This window comes from Eulemur rufifrons, chromosome 1, assembly GCF_041146395.1.
Source record: "Eulemur rufifrons isolate Redbay chromosome 1, OSU_ERuf_1, whole genome shotgun sequence".
In the NCBI taxonomy this organism is placed as follows: Eukaryota; Metazoa; Chordata; class Mammalia; order Primates; family Lemuridae; genus Eulemur; species Eulemur rufifrons.
This window is the reverse complement of record NC_090983.1, coordinates 78,925,432-78,949,028: the sequence shown is the minus strand read 5'-3', so window position 1 is coordinate 78,949,028 and position 23,597 is coordinate 78,925,432. Positions and strand designations below refer to the sequence as shown.

Here is a 23,597-nt window from a genome sequence, read left to right as displayed (position 1 = left end):
CTATAGTGGGAAATATATCAGGCAGGTTAAATATGGATTTGTCATGTGTGAGGGTGTTCCATACTCCCTGATCACATATGGTCAAAATAAGGATGCTGATATAAGATTCCCAGACTAGACTAGCAGTCCTTCTAAAGTTTCTCTTTTTCCTGTTTGGGGCCATCTAATAGTATGACCTGTGTAATGAGAAGGCTATGGCTGCTTCAATTCACCTTGCTGCTGCTGGTACCTAAAAGGAGAAATGGGCACTAGGACACAAGAAAACGCTTATGTAGTTTTCTTTCTGGGTTTTCTTTTTCCATCTTTTCTTTCTTTAATTGAAAAATTGACTCTTCATTTAAAGACAAGTGGGTCCAAGAACATAATGTTTGTATTTGCAAGTTGGAAAATACACATCGTGTTTCTTGTGTGTCTGTTTATTCTGTTCTTTTTTAACACAATGGTGTATCATTAAGAAAGCTTCAGGCATGTAAGAGCAACCTAATTCTTTTTGTAAATATTACCCTTACTGAATCAAAGCTGTCCTTTCAATCAAGATCCTAGATTCTAAAAGGCAAATGGTAATAAATTACACAAAGTTCTTGAATAGTCATTTAAAAAATATTTTTGTGTGGTTTTCTATTGACCTGAATGAAATCTTTCTGTAAACTTTTTAAAAACTGAATTCAGCTATTTTAAAATGAGTGTTAAGCCAAAGCAAACTGCAGCAATCTGTATATGAATCTCCTTAATGTTTTTACCATCTAAAAAAGAGTACTTTTCATGACACGAACACACACATATTCTAATAACAGAAATAATGTGTGCTTAATGCAGAAAATTTGGTAAACACCAAGAAATACAAAGAAAAATCATAAGGCATGATTTTACCATCTGATTTAACTATTACTATATTCAGAGACTTTTTTCCATGCCAAATACAATTAGTTTCTCAATAAATATGTATTGTGTGTCTGTTCTGTCCAAGGTACTATGCCAGGACTGGGGATATCTCTGTTTAGGTAAAATTATTTCTATCATTTTGGAGCTTATTTTTTAATGAGGGAGATAGAGGTGAAATTTAAAAAAACTATTTTTAAATTTATTGTAAGTGATACATGAGGAATTCATGGAGTCACATTTGAGGAAGCAATATTTTGACTCCTAATGAATGGAATTAGTAATCGAAAGGATCTGGGATGGGTGAAAACAGTCCTAAGTACATAGCACAGCATTGAGTTATGAACTACAAATTGTGTTATAGTCTGCATTAAAATCTTCCCACGTCAGTATTCTTCTACATCATAGCGTTCCATTATTCCATGAATCTACCATATGCAATTTACTTAGCCAATCTCTTATTTTTTTGATATTTTAGGTACAGAACTAACAAATAATGATGTACTTCATTCCTATACAAACAGCCTTAACAACATATGAGATATATTTCTTTAGAATAAATTTAAATTCATAGGAATGGACATATTTAGTCAAAAGATATACACATTTTTTAAAGATTGTTTTAAAAAACATATTGTCAAATTGCACTCCAGAAAGGATGTACCAGTTTACACTCCCATCAACAGAGTACCAGAGAATCCATTTCCTACACCCTCATTAACCCCAGATATTATCATTCCTTTTAGTCCAATTTGATGGCCAAAGAGGGAAAAAGCACGTCACTGTTTTTATTTGCATTTCCTTGATTTCTAGTGAGATTCAACATGATAAAAATATTTTCAATTAAGCAATGACACATGAGCTGGTTAGTTTTTCAGGCTCTGCAATATACTAAACCAATGAAGAGAAGACACAATGAAGGAAAAGACTCTGATTTCTATTTTTACTTTGCTATTTTTGGTTTGCTGTGGAAATAGAGACTTTTTATGAAGGAAAGCACATGGATACAGAAAAATTGGAATTTTAGTAGTTGAAAAAGATTTTAGGAGACTCTATAAAATGAGAAACTTTTACTATAAAGGCCATGCTTTTAAATAATTACAGAATGTCTTTAATATTACCCAAATTCCATGCCACCTATAGATTTTAATAAAGAGAAGACTTTTAGAAAGACTAGTTAAACATAAAGATGGTCTCTACTCATTCCAAATGTTGCTCATACTATATTGATAAATGACTTCTTCAACTGATAATGCTTTCTTCCTTTTTGTTTTTTCCTAAGGAAAAACTGGTCTACTTCCTGGATTGTTCTTTCTAGTCGAAAAATTGAATTTTACAAAGAATCCAAACAACAGGCTCTGTCCAATGTGGTAAGTATTTCTCTGTTTCTATTGTTAATCATCTTTTCCGAAATATTGTTGAATTAAAAGTTTGATTTTATCAGAAATCACACTAAAACCTCCAAGCTACCAACATCTGAAAGCAGATGGAGGAAATGACTCAATAAACTTTCAATCACATGAAGGGAAAATAGAACTTAGTGTCTGTTTTATTAAGTGGTGCATTTGGAGAATAATCACAAAATGAGATGAATGGTGAGCAGCTATCTGGTAATGCGAAGGTAACACTTTAAATTAAGGTACCATTTATAAATATTTTATTCTTATTTATGAAATGATCACTCAACGTAGCTACTTGCTCAAATAATGTATTATAAAGTATGTTATAAAATGCATTAGTAATAAATGCCTAACGGATGATACCATGGGAAGCTGTTTTAAAGAATAAGACGTAAATCGTATTAAACCATGTATGTGCATCTTTAATACATGAATTTAAGTTGTTATCTAGCACGCTATAAAGTGCTTCAGAGATTAATAAATAATAATAAACTGTTTATAAATGGCACTTTAATATAGGGTGCTACCAATGAGAATACACTCTAAGTTAACAAAGTGGTTTTTTTCTTAGTCTGTGACATTCACTCTATCCAGCTAACCTTTCCAAATATTTCTATGACTCCATCTAATAGAGCTAATATAATTTCTGTATCCTGTAGTTATTACAAAGTGAAATTTGTAGGGTTTCTTCATTGTACCTGGAGGAGGGCCTCACATATGCCTACAGAGATTTAACAATGATATCTGGCAAGTAGGAGCAATTCAGAGCTATTTACTTGGGGCAATTCAAGCTCAAAACCTTGCTGCCCAAACACGAGAGCTGCCACAAGATGTAGAAGACAGTGGGCAGGCAACATATCTGACAGCCTCCTGATTAGGAAGGACTTCAGGCAGGAACCAACCTGCCATAGCCCATCTGCCTGATGGACAACAAGGAAAGGGGTCGCCTGGCAGGAGTTAACCACAATGAACTAATTTATATTTGGCAGGTAATGAAACGATGGAAAGTTCTTTGCTCTCCAGCCACAAGTCGTGTTTGCGATGTAATCCTCTTTAAATAGGAAATAGAAAATCATTTGCTAGAAGACATTTTTTTAAAGAAGATTTTAGCAAGAACAAAAGGTAGCATTTGGCTTGCTTCTGATAATTGCAATAGCCTTTATCCCCAAGTGGCTTGCTGATTTTGGAGTCTCCGTGCGGTCCAATCAGTAAACTAATTATGAATAAATTAAAAATATATCTCAGTCCTTTGTATTTTTAATTTAAACTGCCTGAGAAATTTGTTTTAGCATTTTGTTTGTTTGGTTTTTTTTTTGGCTACAGGAAGGTTGAGATAATCTTTTTAAGAAAAATAAAGTACCCCTAAGGGCCAGGCACAAAACTCCCATCCACTTGCAGGTCTTTTGTCTTCCCTTTGAATGAGTTCTAAGCGGGGGAGTCAGGAAAGGAGGAAAGTCGCTGGCCTTGCTGAGTTTGGCTGCTGAGAAGATGATCTTCATCCTGCTGAGTGAGAAGAATTCCACTGGGAGGAGAGTTTATGCGAATGTGTGGGATAATGGGAGAGATTAGATTCCATAGTAAAGCATTTGGTTTATTTTTATTTTATTATTTTAATCTCTTCCTGCCAGGAGATATAATTATCAGCTGTTTAATTTTATACAGGTGAAAGAAAACTCCCTTTTAGATTGTAGGCAAACCCTGCGAGTCAGCTTACTAATTGTGTGCCTGTAGTTCAACCTTCAGATGTGTTGTAAATTGACAATAGACTTGACTTGTAGAAGCAATTGGTTAACATTTTTTTTTTTCCATAGTCCTTATTTATTACTTCTGGCTCTATTTTCAATGCTCTTCTGGTTTCTGCAAGGCACTCATTGTCTTCAAAGTGAATTCAGAGCAGGAACTAACTGTGTTTTGTGGTAATGGGGAAGAGAATTACAGATTCCTGTTTGTACTGCATGAATTGTCTTGCTAGTCAACTTCTTGGATTCATTTCTAACCAAGTATTAAAGGCCTAGTGGGATAGCCCACATTACCAGTTCCAGTCTCAGCGAAACGATACAATGATTGCCAGGCCCTGATTAAAGATGCTGTGGTTTTATTTTGAAGGAGATTTATGTTCAAGTTTCTGAATTTCTCTTGCACCCCCTTAGACGTGTCCTGGTGTTGTTCATTGTGCTTCTGGGAAAGCCTGTCCTTTCCTCCAAGGGGTCAATAGAAGTTGCCTGAGTGAGTGCAGAATGTGATTTAAAGGAGTAAATGGTACTTTAATCTTTAAACAAATGATCTTTGAATGTTAATGCTGTGGTGAGACAGAGCAGCAAAGTAGCTAGAGCAGAGTTTTGAAGTTGGACCACAGGGGCTGTAATTCTATTTTTGCCACATAGTAGCTGACAAGTTGCTCATTTCTTGGAGCTTCAGAATCCTCACCTATAAAATGAGAATAGAGACATCTGACAACAGAAAAAATAAGGAATGAAATTAAATAATAAAAACAAAAAATACATAATGGTTATAAAATAATTATACTCTATTAAAATATATAAATATATTCTATAGTATATGATATAGAATATAGTATAATTATAACATATTATTGCCCTATATTAGTTTTTCACTTGAACTGATTCAGACATTTCTAGAAGAGAGGATATATTAATTAAAGGAACTCCATCATACACGGCCTCCAAGAACAGAAATATGTCTCCATAAGCAGCATAAAATGCTGTGTGTGAGCACTGACTAACAATGACAACAAAGCCATCCTCCCGTCTGGGGCTCTAGATGTGACCTCTTGCATGTCTGTATGAAGTTTCCCAGAGCCCTTAACTTCTTGCCTTAGCTCTTACCCTAACTGTTTTCACATTTAATATAGCATGTCACAAAATGATCCCATATTCCATGTTTGGCTCCCTTTTTTTCAGAATGAAGTTCTTTCAGTTCATATATGCCTTATTCACTTACAGCTTCTATAAAAGAACACCAGCGACCGGGTAGCTTAAACAGCAGACATTTATTTCTCACAGTTTTGGGGGCTGGGAAGTCCAAGATCAAGGCACTTAGCAAATCTGGTGTCTGGTGAGGGCCTGCTTCCCCTGGTTTGTGTTTGGCCATCTTCTCATTGTGTCCTCACAGGGCAGAGAGCAGAAGGTGAGAGAGCAAACTTTTGTGTCTCTTCATATAAGGACACTAATTCCATTCATGAGGGCTCCGCTTTTATGACCTAATTACCTCCCAAAGGACTCACCTTCTAATATCATCACATTGGGGTTTACAATGTCAACATATGAATTTTAGAGGAAGACAAACATTCAGTCCATAACAATATCCAAGTCACATTTTTATCAAAAGCAGCCTTCCCCCCCAAATAAGCACAGACTCACATCACTGGTGTGTGTAGATTAGAGATTCATTGGCTCTAGTTCTTCAGGGAGCTATTTAAAGAGAAGGCAGACTGACCTATTCTGAAGGACATTAAATAGTAACTGACCACCTTACTATCATTATCATTTTATAACAGAGAGGACATTATAAAATACCCAATCCAAAATCTAGGAAGGATAAAAATCTCAGAATAAAGACACTCTTTATCAAGAGATGAAACTGTCCCCCTTATACATCTACATACATGGTCTCTGTTTTGCTCATTTCACCTCAAGCGAGGGCAAGTGTGATCCAGACTGGCTAGGCCTCCAGGGAAGAACATTTGAAACCTGCTGGTGTCTCTAGATCCAGATTTCCTAGATTATGAAGGAAAGGATAGTGTCATATTCTCATAGGTTTTCATATATATATATATATACTTAATATATATATATTTAATATATATATTCCGATCTGTAACTCATTTTAAAATTTTAAAATAGATATTATAACATAATGCAGAAACCATTTTTCATAAAATGTATAAAATACCTATGTAAATGTTAATAGTTATTAATCAATTACCTGCATAAGCACCACCAGAACAAGATACAGACGCTGCCAGCCCTCTAGAAGCCCCATCCCTATCATTTGTCCCTTTGCCATCACAGCCTCTTCCCTTCCTCTGGAATTAGACCCTAAGATGCATTTTAGTCATTATTTTATTGTTTTTCATGATTTTCCTGCCTATGTCTATATCCCTTAAAAATATATTCTGTTTTTAAATTTATATAAATGGAATCACAGTGTATGTTTCTTTCTTCTTTCGCTAAGTATGTCTTGCTTTTTCTGTCCTTCACTACTTTATCATTCCATGTTTTTCTCTACAAGTTTGGGAGGGACATGCTTTACTTCTCTCCAGTTAGTAGTTAGCCCAGGATTACAACATTGGCACATATCAAAGACTAAAGCTAGTCAAATCCTTTACTCTCTTCTGAGATATAACTTTAGAATATTTTTAATCCACTTATTCTCTTTCCAATGTATATGTTATTGCTGTCTGATTTTTCTTTTAACACCACTAGACATTATTCTCTTTTATAGAGTCAATGTTGGTTTATATTTACTCAGTATTTTCAGTGTTCTTTGCTATTTATTTCTTCCTAAATCTTAGTCTTGCCTTCTAGAATCACTTTTCCTTCTGCTTGAAGTATATTCTAAGAAATTCTCGTATTAAGGGTCTTCTGTTGACAATCTATCTCAGTGTCTGTTTATTTGAAAAAAGTCTATTCCTCCCTCATTCTGGAAATATATATTCTCTCTGTATATAGAATTTTGAGTTGCCAGTTATTTTCTTTCAGCACATCAAAGATAATCATTCTACTGTTTTCTGTCATCCATTGCTGCAATCAAGAAGTCATCTGTTAACGTAGCTGCTGTTCTCTTGTTGCTCATAATATTTTTCTCATTATATTTGCTTTTCCACAGTTTCACCATGATTCATAGAGATGTCAATTTCTTTTTGTTTTTCTTGCCTAGATTGTTGTGCTTCTTGAAATTGTTTATTACTGTCATTAATATATTTTAGAAAATTTCCAACCACTATCTTTTCAAATATATACCCTTTTACATTCTCCTATTTCCTTCTAAGCCTCCAGTTAAACCTACATTAAATTTTTTCACTATATCCTCCAAATATTTTACACTCTTCTTTGTCCTTTTTGTCTTTTTGAGCTGCATTGAAAATAATTTCTCTTTATTTATCTTCCAGTTCTTTAACTCAGTTTCCTTTTGTGATACACATTAAGCATTTAATTTCAATTATTGTAATTTTTATTTTTAGACATTTGTTTCATTTTTTGAATTTACTATGTCATTGTTATAATTGTTTCCTGCAAATATTTTCAAGACTTTCTTTTATTTTGTTAAAACTAGCAGACATAGCAGTTTTATAATTTATGTTTTGTGATTCTAACATCTGAAGTCTGTGTCAGTTTGTTTCTGCTGGTTCTTACTAATGTTGCTTTGTTTCCTTGTGTGTCTGGTTATCTTTGACTGTGTGATAATCATTGTTATTGAAATACTATCATAGGAGGTGCTCTGAGCTCTAGGATAAATGTATCCTTCTCCAGAGTATTTTAAATTCTTCTCAAGACGTCTGGGACCTTCCTGGTGACAGATTACTTCAAGCTAAGTTAACAATATAAAATTTCCTGGTTATGCCTACATAATAGGAAGACTACAGCTGTGCTATAACTTCTCAAGGACAATCTTGTTTTTCACGCTTTCTTTTTTCTTCTTTTACATTGCTCATCTACCAAGACAGTCTTCTTTATATTCTCTTAGAATTGGAGAAAGGGAACAAGTTTAATATTGGTTGTCCCTGATTCTTTTATAAGACCTCAGGCAAGACCTTGTCCCCTTATTCTGTTAGGTTATTGATCAAAGATCAAATGTGTAGGATAAACAAATGACTGCAGGAAAAATGCACTCATGTTGCTTTGATATTTAGTTTCCCTCACTGAGTTCAGATTCCCATCCCCCCAAAATATTTCCCTGGCAGTTCCCATTGTCTTTATAGACTTTCAGTTGTTTTAAAGTAATTTTAAAAGGAAATATTTTATCCAGCATCTTTTTATTGTTTTCAGTGGGAGAGTTGATCCAAAAACATAGTTTCTCATTACAATCTACCTCACTTTAATTTAAGTATGCATTTGGTTAATCAAGTTTGTACTATTTATATAAGGCTTGGTGGGAAAAGACTCCATAAGAATATGTATTGAAATTCTACAATGAACAGCTTGCTCGTTAGGGCTACATATAAGGCATAGAGACATAATCAAGATATAGTCTTTGTCTTATAAAATCTCTGCCAAAAAATAGGGTGATATGAAATAAGAAACATAGTAGAGTTTTTTGTTTTGGGGTGTTTTTTGAGAGAGCACTCACATCTGTGAAAGATTTGAATTGGGCCATGAAGGATGGTTATAATTTCAATGTGTGGAGATTTGTGGGCAGGAATAGAGGTGAATGAAAAACATGAACAATGGCATAAAACTGGACAGAGCCTTTGCACTAAAAATAGAAATAGATATTTGGTTTAATTAGAAGATAGGATAATTGAAAACAATTGAGAAGAGTGCTTGGATTGAGATTTGCTACCTGGGACAAATCTTTAATAAGGTGTGTTAGTATTCTCCAGACACCTTCTCCCTAGAAGAATCTATCATGGCTTATCTTTTAGCAAACATATACTGAACAGCAGTACAACCCAGTGTTATGTGTCTTAAAAGGGCCTGGCCTATTGTGGGACCAAAGCAAGAAAAGAAACTGATTCTTCTCAGATCATGACTTCATCTCATTTAGTGCAGGAGTAAAAACTTTGTCTCAAAATCACCTACATTATTATTTGTTTCATCTGGTGGTAGAAAAATATTAGAGAAACAGGAGTTGTCAGTTTGATTTATCTTCTCAGTCCTTGAATCATACTCCTTGTATTTTTCAGATACACTTACCTATTTTAGTATTAGTGAAGTATTTCGATTGACTCCAGCATTTCTAATGCAACTTGCCTCCTAGGTACCTGCCATACTTTGTTATTTTGGAGCTCTTGCTTGATGTGTAGGGGAGGCACCAGACTATATGCATGGAATAGGGCCAATATGTGTTTGTGGTTAAATAAAACCCATTGACTAAATGTCTCATGGAGAAGAAGCTCTATAATTTAGAGCATCCATTCATATATTTATCCTATCAACAATTTATAACTTCCACCAGACATCACATAATGTAACAGAGATATCCAGAAAATTAACATATGATTCCTGTTCTCAAAATGCTTATGGTATGGTAAAGGAGATAGAATCATATGTAGGTTTGTTATAATAAACCATGACTAAAGTGAACCAGAATATTAGACAACATTTTATGAAACCATAGATTTGGCTAAAGGTAGTCCTTTCCCAGGGAAATTGTTGCAAGTAATGTTTAATCTATGTATCTCTCCATTGTTCAAATATTTGATACTATTATAGCAAATAATATTGAGCATCTTCTATATTTAAGTCACTATGCCAGATGTTCTGAAAGATACAAAAATGTATCAGACTCAAGTCCTTCCCTTGAGAGTCTAAAAACAAATAGAAAGTATGCCCATAAATTGAGTAATTAAAGTGAAAAAATAGACATTGGTAGTTGTTCTAAAATAGCATGTACAGAGGCATGGATCAGTTTTATGGTAACTCAGAGATGGGAGTGATTGCTTCCTTTTGGAAAGGATTCTAAATAGAAAATGACATTTTAGGATGAGTAGGATTTTGATGCAGAGATGGGGGAAACATTTGATGTAGAAATAAGCAATGATAAAATATAGAGAATTATGTCTTTATTTTATTTGCTTATTTTACAGATATGTACCAATCTCTCGCCTTCCCTTTCCTACGCTGTGTGCTAGTTACTGTTCTTGAAAACATTTTAGTGGAGATTCTTAGAGGGCTAGAGTGAATATGTCCCAGTCTAGACTACTGTGTGTTTCTTCTACTAGATGCCTGGGAGCAGTGCCATTGAGGGATAGCTTCAAAACAAGTTGAGGAACAGTATTGTAGAACAGTAAACAGTCTAATTTGGCTAGAAAGCCAGTGTGGAACCGGTTTATGAAGAACCTTGAACAGGATTGGGAGAAGAGATGATTTAATTCTGTAGGCAATGTGGAGCTTTTTGTAACCAATGTGAAATATCTTCATGTCAGGAGAGAATTATATTCCCAAAACAAATACATACATATATGTATATATTTCTCTCTTTAATAAGAAACACATGTAGGACTTGTTAAATTATCTGAGAGGCATGTTCTAAAAATTTATGCAAATAGATGAGAGCAATAAGGCCTGAGCTCTTTGCTAAAGACAATAGTAAAATGGCTAAGTTTGTCATTATTTTGGGTCAATGCATTTAATAAATCACATTTTTTCACTGACAAAATATTTTGATATTTTCATATGTCTTTGTCCTTTAACAGTTGGGTTATTTCTAAAGACGTTCTAGTGCAAAGAGAACAAACAGGGCAATTCATCTAAGGAGAACTGGAAATGTGCTGTCCCAAGAACACAGATGTGTCACCACATTAGTAAGCACGAGTAGCAAACTTGAAAGGATTTCCCTGTGACTCCAGAATATCTGTTCAGTGTTCCACCCCACTAAAATAAATGCATTTTGTAAAGTCTTTCTGGTTTTAGAAATTTCCCTTGTATCCACATGTACCAACAATCAGACCAGGTGGAACTCACTCTCGTCAATTAGGTGGATGAGATCCACTGTTTCTACTACGTTCAATATATATTGCTCAGAAAACTTAGTGTCACTTTTGACATAAATTCAAAAGCACTATCAACATTTTAGGGAAGATTTTTCTCTAAAATTGTGTGATTCTAAAATCAGTATATTCCGTATATTATGTGTTGATTATATATAGGACTTATTTTTGCCACTTGTATATTTCTCATTTTACTTTGTACTAATATGTACTTTTAACCAGAGGCAACAACTGGCATAGTTTCTTTTTTTAAAATTGTATATTTATGGAGTATAAAATGATGTTTTGATCCATGTATGTATTGCAGAATGATTAAATCAAGCTAATTAACATATCCATCACCTTGTATACTTAACATTGAGAACATTTAAAGTCTACTCTCTTAGCAAGTTTCAAGTATACAATACATTATTATTAACTATAGTTACCATACTATACAGTAGATCTCCAGTACTTATTCCTCTTGTCTAACTGAAATTTTGTGCACTTTGACCAACGTTTCCTCACACCCTTCCCCTCAACCCCCAGACTCTGGTATCCATTCTACTCTCTACTTTTATGAGTTTGACTTTTTAAAAATTTTACATCTAATGACAGAAAACTTTTCCAAGGTGTTGAATAAAGTATTAACTTTTTCAAACCACTCATTCAGCCATAACCTTGAAAGCAAAAAACGAGTAGTATAAAAGGCCTCATTAAAATAATTTGTTTACTTTTTTTAATGTTGTTTACTTCCAGTGTGAATAATGAACCCAAGCATTAATTAAATAATGCAATGCATCTCATGCTCATTCACCGTAGTATGACTTTAACAACAAAATGAACTTATTTATGGAAGTAAAATGATGTGATTTAGCAAAAAGATGAAAATACTTTCAATCAGAAAGCTGTTCATGAATTATTGAGTATTCTGTGCAAAATGAATATAGAATGATTTTATCTTTGTAGAGTGAGTATTGAGTCTTTATTCAGACCCCTGCTCAAGGAGATCATGAAAACTGGAGGGACAAACAATAGATCTACCAACCTTAGCCTAATGAAGGCATTTAAAAATCTCTGTTTAATATTTTAATTCTTACAATGGTAGTACCCTTGTAAAGGGAGCATAGTTATCATCAGTGCAGTTTATTAGTGTACCCATACATTATTGCACCATCGTATGGCTTCATCATACATTTAGTAATCAGGAAAAAATAGTTATAGTCCAAAATCTGTAGGATAATGGATAGAGATGGAGGTAAAGAAAGAAACAAAAGGAAACTAAGTTCTAGTGTTTTATTAATGTAAACTTTGTAAAGAAAAAAATGAAATCAACTGATCAATATTACTATAAATGAAGCCAGGTTCTCTGGTTATAATTTTCTCAAGATTTGGCCATTAACCATAATAAATTCTGTATCTTACATAATTTTTAATAACCACAAAAATCTATGAAATTGATAGGATGCTTTATAAATGGATAATAGTTTACTGTCCCTCAATAAACCTCACCTTAGGCACTCTCAGAAAACTATTTTAATTATACAGCTTGACTCTCTGTGGTTTATCATTTTGGTCTATGTAATGCATCTGTTTTGGAGCTTGTATTTCTCTAAGATAAAATAAACTTTTACCCCACAGTGTATTTCTTAATTTATGGACTATATGTATTTAGTCTTCCTTAAAAATTCACTACTAAATTTAAATGCTCTGGGAAGCAGTATATCATATAAGGTAGAAATACAGGCTTTCAAGTCAGACCACCTAGGCTAGGAATCCCAGGTTCACATTTTATTTGCTGCTATAATCCTTGGTTGTCTCAACTGCAATATGAGGTTAGTAAGAATACCTACCTCATAGAGCTATATGTGAGAAAATTGATATAATGTGCCTGGCACGTAGAAAGCACAGTAAATCTTAATTATATTTATTATTGTTATTACTACATGAAGCAATAGAATATGATGGTTAAGAGTAGTGGCAGATGAGAGAAGGGGAAAGAGACCATGGGAAAGGGTTGCATGCTCATTAAAAGCCTTAAGCCCAGAAGTGTCTTGTATCGTTTTTTGCTCAGATTCCAGAAGTGGGAATGAGTTATTGGCCACATTTTGGTGCAAAGGGGGATAGGGAAGAAATGGAGTCTCCAGCTGGTGTGCTGCTTCCCGTGACAACTCTAGACACCTGAAGAGGAAGCACGGCACACATTTCAGTGTCGAACCACCCACCTCTGCCACAGCAAGAGCAACATCCTTGTCTCAACTCCAGTTTTCTGGAAAACAAAGCCTGACTTAAGCATCATGCTTTATTTGGGAGGTACAACTCCAGGACACAGAGAATAAAGTAAAAAGGAAGTGAGGCTGGAAATGACAGGAAGTAGTTCCTGCGATATGTTTCCATGATGGTTTCCACTCTACAGTGAGCCTCAAAGAGACAGATGTGCTACTCAGTTCAAAAAGGAGCTGCAAATAGAAAGTGTGGTGAAAGCTTGAAGCAATCTGTGGAAGGGAGGGAGCAGAAGAGGAAGACGGAATTCATCTTCTGTATTTCTCCCCATTTCCTGCTTCTCTTTGGTTAAAGTTCACCACCCAGAGTCTTTACTTGCCTGCGTCTTATGGACCCTGGCCCCACCCTTGGGTTGCTATTTAGAAAGCCAGATCCCACACCCTGCAAAGTCACATTTCAACTAGATCCAGAAGTGGTGGAAGGAGCCAAAACACCATTTATATAATCTGGCAGCCTGGAGAGAGGGCCTGGCATTCCGAGAAGTTGACTGGTCATCCCCAAGAGGTGGGACTGCATGGCTCAAGCAGGGCCGGTCATACATAAGGGCAGCTGAGGTGGATTGAGTGGATGACAGACTAGGGAGAGACTCTGAGGAGGCACCTGAGACATCAAAAATGTGCCCAAGCTATTCACCTTGCAGAAATAAATTAGCATTTTATGTAACGTAAATGTAAAACAATATGAGCTTCCAAGAAAAGTAGACTAAGTAGAAGCTATTATATTTATTGTAGCAAGATTTTAACTCAGAAATAAATGAAATGTGGGTTCATTGCTTTAAAAAGAGAGAATACTTTCTCCTCAAAAACAAACAAACAAAGAGCACACAACATCACTCTGGTGACCAAAATCACTAACAAAGCTTTATTTTTCTGAAAATATGGTTTGATTTGGGCATGTAATATACTGAGAAATTTCACTACAGAAACAATTTCAGTTATTATTAACATCATTTATATTCATATACATAAAACCCACATCTTATAATCAAAGTATCCACTTCTATGTTGACAGGGGCCATACTTTAGCCATTAATAAGATCAGGTATCCATTCAGCACTCTTTCCTAAATCATTTTGCCCAAATGAGAATTTATAAGTGAGTTTTATCCTCCTCCATGAACGATTTTCCAGAATCAAAACCAGTTATGTGATAAAACTTAATTCCTCTAAACAGATTTTCTGTTTCATGTTTCAGAATGATAAGGACAATATGAGTCTATATTCTGGAATAGCAATTAATCCCAAATAAAAAATGGCAGCTAATAACCTGATTCATAAAATCTGAGCTTTGTCTCTTTTTTTTTTTTTAACCACATCTAGTAATAAGAGTATGAGGAGCAATGGCCAAATGATTTGTAGCCTACATACATGCCCAGCCTTCATCATGGAAACTACCATCAAGCAAAGGAGCATCTGACCTTTGATATTTTCTTAATATACATTAAAAGACTATGGACCCCACATATCCCATAAAGAAAAATGGGAAACTTAATCTAAGTCAGAGAAAAAAATATTATAGAGAAAGTACTCCATCAGTTATTATTGGGAAATAGTGAAGATGGACTAAGAGAATAATAAAAATCAGAAGTGGATGAGACCTAGGATCAATTTTTAATGACTTCACATTGCTCCAACAAAGAGGCTTTTATGGTTTATTGTCCAAAAGTGGTAACTATTAAAAAATTCTATTTAAATATTTAAAAAATCAGTCATTTCTATTTTAAGTTTACCCCAGAAGAGAGAGATGTACATTCTTAGATTTTTAAACTCATATTTAGTCAGTTTTTAAAAAGTTTATTTTTATAATGATGTACAATATGATCCATTGGCATCATGCAGTTCATTAGCAGACTTTTTCTTGTGTTTTATAGCTGTAGAATCAGAAATACGTTTTCTATTAAAGGATTCTTTAATTTCAGCCTTCTTGAATAAAATCTTGATTGTCTTCCAAATAAATTCAACAACTTTTCTGAACTACTTATTTCAATGTTTAACACTTAAATGCTGAAAATTTTCCCTTCTAATAATCCCTAGTTCTTAAAGTTGTTCTTCAGGCCTACATCTTTCTGCTTTAGCTTTGTGAAAATGAGCTACTGATCAGGGACCATTTTTACAAAGCCCTCTTTCTACTTGTCTTAGTTTTCTCTTCTTGAGGCTAATGTATTTATTTGCTTTAATTTTACTCAAATAACTTTACCTTTTTCTGTCGTACTTCTGAATACATACAAAATTTCTATTATTTGCTTTGATTGTGCCATGAGATCAGTTCTTACTTAAAATCAGTGTAAATGGAAATATTGTACTTTAACTTCCTATGTATTTCTCACTTTGTAAATTTCATTCTGAGATGCATTAGTTATTTTTATTTATTAATGTATCGGACTGAATCCAGATATTTTCCATGCAGTTCATTGAGTGTTTCAATAGCTCACAAATATCTGTTGAACACTTATGTCGGGCCACTTGGCTAGATTCTGGAAAAATAAAGAAACATGAGAAAAACCCAGTTCTCTGATTGCATAGGATGGAGAAAGAGACACACCAAAAAGTAGTCACAATGTGTCAATAACAAAAAGAGTTGTAACACAGTATGTTTTGAAGTGGGATAAGTGGTGGAAAAGAGTGACTGTACCTGCAGAAGTAAAAGGAGGCTTGGTAGAGATCTCTCTGGAGTTGCATCATGAAAATGAGCAGGATTCGGGCAGATGGCAGGCAAGCAGGGTGGATTGAACAGGGAGATAAATGGATTCCAGGTGAAAAGGATGCATGCATACTCTTATCCGTAAACATACAGAGTTGTGAAAACGTGCTGCAATTTGGATATAGTAACATCGCTGGTGTGGAGAAGAATTGGAGAATGAATTGCACTGAAAAGGATGGTTAGGAGGTGATACAAAGGAGCCTGGATACCTTACTAAGGGATCTGGACATTATCCTGTAAATAATACATGTTCCAGAAGAAATAATGTGAGGTTTGGGTTTTAAAAAAACAAGTCAAAAATATGGAGAATGAATGGAAAAGATTTTGAATGGTCACAGAGGAGAGCTAGAAGAATTTAGGTGAGAGAAAATAAGAACTCAAACGAGGTTATGATCGTGAGATGGAGAAGATGGAGCTAATTCTGGAATTAGAGCTTTTGTGCCTTTTGGGTATGAATGGTAAGGGAAAGTGAGGGTTAAGAAATTTTCAGGTGAAATGAGTAAAGTGATTATTAACCAAGACAAGCTGTAGGGAAAAGGAGACAAGTCTATGAAGATAATGATTCCACTGAGGTGTCTGTGCTGTCCCCTAGCGACGGTGTAGAAAATACAGTTCTGGCACATAGGACAGAGCTGGGGGCCAGAAGAACCCACTGCGGGGTCAACACATCACAGGTGATGGAGCAAGACCGGGAACGAGACTGAAGCCCACAGGAAGCAGTGAGCTGGGAGGAATAGTGAGGGGCTAGAATAGTAAGTCAGGGGTTACCAACAACTAGGAAATGGGAAGAGGAAGAGAAGTCAGTGACAGCAACAGAGCAGGAAGAGTAAAAAAGTGAAATAAGAATTTGGAAAGAAAATATTTCCATAGCTGAGGAACAAGAGGGCTTTAAGGAAAAAGGTCAACAGAAGCTAACAGTAGAGAGTTCAAGATGCTTACGGGAAACAGGACATCAGATTGTTTTTGTTAACCTAAACGGTCAATATATTTTAGATAAATCAAAGAGGGGAGTAAAAGTCAGACTGCAGTGGTTAAGAAGGGAATGGAGCATGAACAAACGAATAGAATGCAGAACCCAGAAGAATCTGGCAATAATCGAAGGAAATAGGTAAGACTGAGAAAAAGTGAAATTGTGGAGTTGATGCTTGCTTTGCCTCTATTTTTTTTTTTTTTAAACAAGAGTGACCTGAGTACGGTTATAGGCTGAAGGATAGAATCCATGTGAGAGTGGGAGAAAGTAGGAGAAAGGGACAACTCAGGAAATGAGGGACAAGACTGGATGCAATTAGGAACTAGAGAGGAAAAAGCCTTGGGCTTCCTCTGAGGCAAAGCAGGACATGCCTTGTGCGTCGTTTGCAGACTGTACGGCACTGCCAGGCCAGGTAATGCGGACACTCACAAAGGCCACTGTCACACCCAGGCATGGCAATTCATTAGACAAGAGTCACAGGTCCACGCCCAGAACTCTGGAGACCAGAAAAGAAAGTGAGAAATGTTCACACAAGGAAAAAATAGAAAATGTGAATGTTTATTCTTGGACCTAAGAAGGGCATTGCTTTTTATGTGAATGAACTAGTAGGAGAAAAAGATGGGTATGTGGGGGAGGCTGTATATTCTGTTGTGATCAAGAACTTGGAACTTGGAGTCAGATAAAAGTGAGTTCACATCTTAGCTGAAGCACTTCCTAAGCATGTGACCCTAGGTAAGAAACTCCGCCACTCCCTGCTCGAGTTTGTTCGTGTGTAAGTGGAAGGCAATGGTAATATTTTTACCAGATTGTTTTAAGGAATAAATGAGATATTGTTATAAAGCTTTCATAGAGCAAGGCAGGAAGCTATCATTAAAGCTTCTATTTGTTTGTTCATTTTAGTTACACAGACTAAGCATGAAAGTGGGGAGAATTGTGAATTTTCTAGCACAAACACTCCATGATCTCTGTGAAATAGGAGCAAGCCACTTGATGGGGCAGACTGGTTAGGGCCACAGCTTTGGGAGAGAGGTGTCATGAGGAAGAAGAGAAAACGGCTAGGAGCACGTAAAAAGTTTGCTAAGCAGAGTCAAAGGCCCAGCTGAAGAAGGGCCTTTGTTTTTAATGTTGCTACCCTGAGTAGTTAAAGTTATTTCTCCAGTATTCGGTGATGTGAGGAAGATCAAAGAGGGACAAGCAGACGAGAGAGGTATCACTGGAAGAGAGGGCGGGTGGAGGGAGTGGTTGAAGTGACCGTTGAATCAGGACTTCAGCCTGGACGTGAAAGGAAGTGAAGCCAAGAAGGGCTCGAGAGACCAGGAGGCTGCACAGAAGTCAGTGATTTCAGTAACATCAGGATCAAACATAGCAACAGAGTGGAAACATCACAACAGGGAGGGAAACTCTGAAAGTGGGATTGTTGGGTGAGAAGCATAACTAAGACTGCCGAAGTGCAGAGGTGAAGGAGTGAGATCATGAGGAACACAAGAGCCAGGGCAAAGTTGTGGACAGGGTGCTCACAGGGATGACACCACGAGATGACTGAGAGGGACAGAGTTCCAAGTGCAATAAACCTGAGCCAGCTGTCATGGGATTGAGTTTATGACGCTGAGGAGAACATTTCAAGATTGACGCAACTAGGTGATGAGAAGACTGTGAAAACTTAGAATGCTTTTTATCCATAGGTTTTCTCTAGCTCTATAGCATATGGAGTCTATAGGTAATTATGCAGAGTCTGAGGCTAATATGGGATTTGTAAAGGAAGAGCCACTATCTTCCTTATCCCTGGAGTCCTGGTGCCCAGCAAAGTGGCTTACATTGACGCATAATAGGTGTGCAATAATTGCTTATTGAATGATTCGCTGAAATCCCACGTTTAGTCCAAATATGAATCCATTAAACTGTTTATCACTTCCACATCACACACCAAGACTGCGTACCCATTTAGAAAAAATACGAATCTTAATTGCTGTAAAATTGGGAATTTTAAGACACCCAAGACTTTCTTCCAAATCACAAAAGCTACTTGTATTTTGGTATTTTTCCTTCATTCATGAATTCAGCAAATACTCATGGAATAACAACTATGTGCCAGACACTGTTCCACACACTGGGAAAAACAGTGGAGGAAAAGGGAAACGAGGCCCTAACTCAGGGAGCTTAATTCTAGTGGGGGAAACACAGACAGTCAGCATATAAAAATATATATGTTAATTTCAGGCAGGAGGAGGGCTGCGGTGAAATTAAAACAAGCAGTGGGATAGAGAGTAACCAGGAGTGCTTGCTGGAGCACAGCTCTTTTGTATAAGACAGTCAGACAAGACCTCTGACAAGGTGACATCTAACTGAGACCTGACGGATAAGAAGGAGCCGGCCATATGAAGATTGGGAAATATTCCAGGCAAACAGGTGGGGTAAAGGACCTAAGGCAAGATCAGGTTTAACAGAAAAGGACAAAAGCAAGATCAATATGTCTGTCCTGGAGTCTAGTTGCAAATTCAAACGTGTTTTCGCATGAGTTATAATCGTAGTGTATATGCAATTTTCAGGGCCTGCGCATCGGTTAGGAACAGACTCTGAAATGACACTGCTTGCATTTAAATCCTGGCCCCTCGTGTTCTCGCTGTGTTATCTTGGGGAAATTTACCTAACCATTCTGGTACATTTTCTTACCTGTAACATGGTAATAATAAGAATACCTACTTCATAATGTTGTTAAGAATTAAATGAATTAGTAGTTGTAAAGCACTTGGGGATGTGTTTGACTCATAAAAAGTGCTTGTTATATTTTATATATATATAATGACTGCATTATATGTAAAACATAATCCCTTTTGTTACATACTCTTCAAGATTATTTTTGTTGATTCTGAATATCACCTCATTTAAGTAACTCTATAAGAAGCATGTTGTTTTTGATTTTTCTACATCATAAATCACCTGACAATGAACATCATTATTATGCTTTGAGATTTTCCACAATAGTAATCACCTGGATGGCAGAGTGTGGGTAAACCAATAAAAACTTCTCATGGATCAAAATATGGGGCATTTAAGGGGCATGGTTCATTTTGATGGGTTTCTTGTGAAGTTACTACTAAATAACAAGGGAAAGGTAGGTGTGCTAGCAGCTTCTATCTTGCCAGTTGAATTTATCTTACAGGAAAGTTATACTTGGCTTATACAATGTTTTGAACAAAAATTATTCAGTTTTCAAAAAAAAAAAATCACAATTTATCATTAAAAAATCCAGATTTTTGGCTTCTGACAAATAGTCTGTTTCTACTAAGCTAATAGAATTAGACAAAATAGTTATGAGGCAACAAATGTGGACACATAATTTCTTTTAATACTTTTACCATTCTTTCATGATTTCATGTTTTATCCTAAAGTTCATGTTAAAAGCATTGTCTAAAAATATCATAAGCCATCCGTATTGAAATTTTAAAGTATTCTACAGACAATGACTTGAGAAAAGGACTGAATTTACTTATAGAGAAATCTAGATAATTAATTTATAGAGAAACTTCTTGAAAAAACAGTAATTTTCCAAACTGGTAAACTTTTTGCTTAATAATGGAGTTATGAAAATATAAAGTTATATAAGTGTGGTTCACTTGAATTAACTGAAAATATGAATCAGCAAAAGTGATATTCCTATTAATTGATTATTATGAATTATCAAAATAAAAACAACTTTTAATGAACATGTACCCTGTAATTATGTAAAAGGAAGCATACGTTATAATCCATTTGGTCTAAATTAAATTGATTAAATAAAATTATACATATACTTATGTGTTTAGTCTTAAAATCTAAAATGTGAATCTATAAAAGGCATAGTTGACACCATAAATATTTACTGAATTTGTTAACATATGAAACACAACCTACTAGGGGACTTTGAGATTAATTAATCCACCTGTTCAATTTTCTAGATGATGTATGTAGCCAGATTTTAAGTAACTTTTCTAAAGTCACAAAGCTTAAACTCTGCTACAGTTTTTTGCATTACATTATGATTTATCAATTTTTTCTTTCACATTTAAGTTTAATAAGTTAATAATTTAAAATGCTTTTATGTTACATTAGTGATTGAATAGCAAAATTCCGTATCATTGAGTACCAGATTTAAAAACTTCTATTTTTTTTTAGAATTACTAAAAACAGCATTTCAAAATATCAACAGTTTAAATATTAATTTATCCCATTATCTACAATTAATGAAATAATTTTGAAAATAGACTTCTAATTTTAGATAGTTAAAATTATAAAGTCTTAAATGAAAATTCCTACAAATAATGTTTGCACGGTGGGAAAAGACTTTATACCATAAATATGTATAGTTACTAACTCAAAAAAAATCTTATTTTCTCTGACATGCATCTCCAGTGTTGTATGCTTTTTATTCTTATTTCATTTTTGTTTACAGAAAACTGGTCACAAGCCAGAAAGTGTGGATTTATATGGAGCACATATTGAATGGACCACGGAAAAATCAAGCAGAAAGAATGTCTTTCAGGTGAGAATGTTACATATATTCAATTTATTCCTATTTCCTCTAAATGAGAGCTCTCCTGGGTAATCAAAATAAGACTACCTTCTTTTGATGTGTTCACGTGCAAGAAATAGTTTTCTGAAGGTCATTATGAAAAACTGACTTGTTGAATCTTTGGTTTGTTTTGTTGTTTTTCCCTGGTGACTGGTTGCTATCTAAACACAAAATATCTGTTGTGTGTTGATTAGCTTTACACAAAAAGTCATTGAATTTTGCAATGTATTTGATTGTGTTTGGGGTTCAAACATAGAATGCTTGACAAATAGATTTAATATAGAATTTTCAGATATATGCAAATTAAGAGTCACTAATAATAAGCTATTTTTATTCATGGACACTCCTGCCTTCCAGTCATTAATTATATTCACCATTGTAACTTATGGCGATGGATAGGGCTGAACAGCTATAAAAAATGAAACTTTTTGTATTGCATACTTTAATTTTTGGAAAAAATAACTTACGATTGTGATTAATAATGACAGTCATATACCATTGAATAGAAAGAACCAGATGAAATCCATGAAAGAGAAGAAATTGGAAAATACATCATGTTACCAAAATAATGTACTTTAGCATGATTTCTGTGGCAATTGATAATTTTAGGTCATGGAGATTGATCTTTTCCTATTTTTATATGAAATTTCACTTACTTTTATATTTCCTAAATAACCAATAATTTTATAGGTATATTTTAGAATTTATATCATTTATTGGCCAGGGGTGCCAGTTTATGATAATTTTTTTAAATTTTTTAATTAAATGTCTTCTAAGAGTATTTGGTCTTTAAAGCAAAGCCAATTCTTCTATTCTTAAATGCTGTGCTGAAATTAATATATTAGGTCTTATAGAAGCCTACGTAGCTGACATTTCCTATCTACACTCTCACTGGGGGGAGAAAAGTTGGTTTCCAATTTGAGCTGTATTTTCCAGATGCTACTTAAGATATATTCAAATAATTTGGGCACATTCAGATTATAAAAACAAAACAAAAACATTTTTAACATATTCTGGAATAAATTATTTTTCTGGTTCTAGTTTTAATCTATTTAGATATAGAAATTGTTTTTATCAAAAAAGAAGGTGGGAGAATATATACAATTATTATGTGTCAATTAAAAGTAAAATTTAAAAAGAAAGAGAGGGGAGGAAGAGAGGGAGGAAGGAGGAAGAAAGGAAAGAAGGAAGGGAGAGAAAGATAAAAGAAAGAAAAGAAAATCAAACACAACTTGTCCAGACATCAATGGTCAAAAGCCAAAAGTGATTAGAATGTGGCTTTACAGAATCAAGAAGGAAAACCAAATTTTGCTTTAAAGTGAGGAACTGTAGATCAGTGATATATCCTTTTCCTCAATTTTTTGCTCTTTTTATTATTCTGCCATAAATAACAAAATCTAGAGATTATAATCCCAGCCTCTATGACAATCTAGATGATCAACATAAGTAACCCTGGACCAGATCAGGCAAGATTGGTGGTGGAGCCTTATTATGTACTGAGGATTTAGCATCCTAGTCACCAAAGTTGTAAAAGAAAGACATTGAAATTTGACACAGACATGATTCTTGGACAATAGAAACTCTTGGAGATGGGCTAAGCCAGTCTTTTTCAGTTCTTTCTGTAAACCTTATGAAGAGTTAAATTAGATCACAGATGAGGATGACGGTCAACTATGTATGATGAATACAGGGCTGCAAATATTGAAGAAAAATAATTAAATAAAAATATTTATGTATAATTTTACATACCTATAATATGCATAGATATATATTTCAACCACATATATTTATGGTATCATCCTATCCTTTTCTGAACATGACTGACCACCTCCTGTTGCAATTTTCTACTTGACTTTTATATTTCTGAGTATAGGTACTTCCAAAGATCTTAAAAAGTATTCTCACTTTTGGTAGCTTTGTGGAGATGAAAATCTTGCCAACTAGTTTTGTTTGTAATGTAACTGAGCAGCTCATGGGCCACACTGTTCTTATATATGGTTTATCTTTTTGCATTGTACCCTTTAGTTTAGAGAAACAAGAGGTGATTGTAAGGATATTGTGAATAACAAAGCTAAAGAAAGATTCAAGTTTCATTTTCTGCTTCTTTTTTGGGGGGGGTTGAATCGCTTGGTTTTCTTGCATGCTGAACTCTTTTCATCACCTACAC

At 34.8% G+C, this 23,597-nt stretch overlaps 1 protein-coding gene across 1 annotated transcript in view; it reads left to right on the top strand.

Annotated features, from left to right (window-relative positions):
* The window catches only part of ARHGAP15 (Rho GTPase activating protein 15), a 565,257-nt gene that overhangs the window by 67,979 nt on the left and 473,681 nt on the right, over nt 1-23,597 (top strand). Inside the window, exons 4-5 of the mRNA XM_069473002.1 lie at nt 2,162-2,249; nt 21,311-21,400. Coding sequence (XP_069329103.1) covers nt 2,162-2,249; nt 21,311-21,400 — 178 coding nt within the window. The remainder of the gene's footprint in view (nt 1-2,161; nt 2,250-21,310; nt 21,401-23,597) is intronic.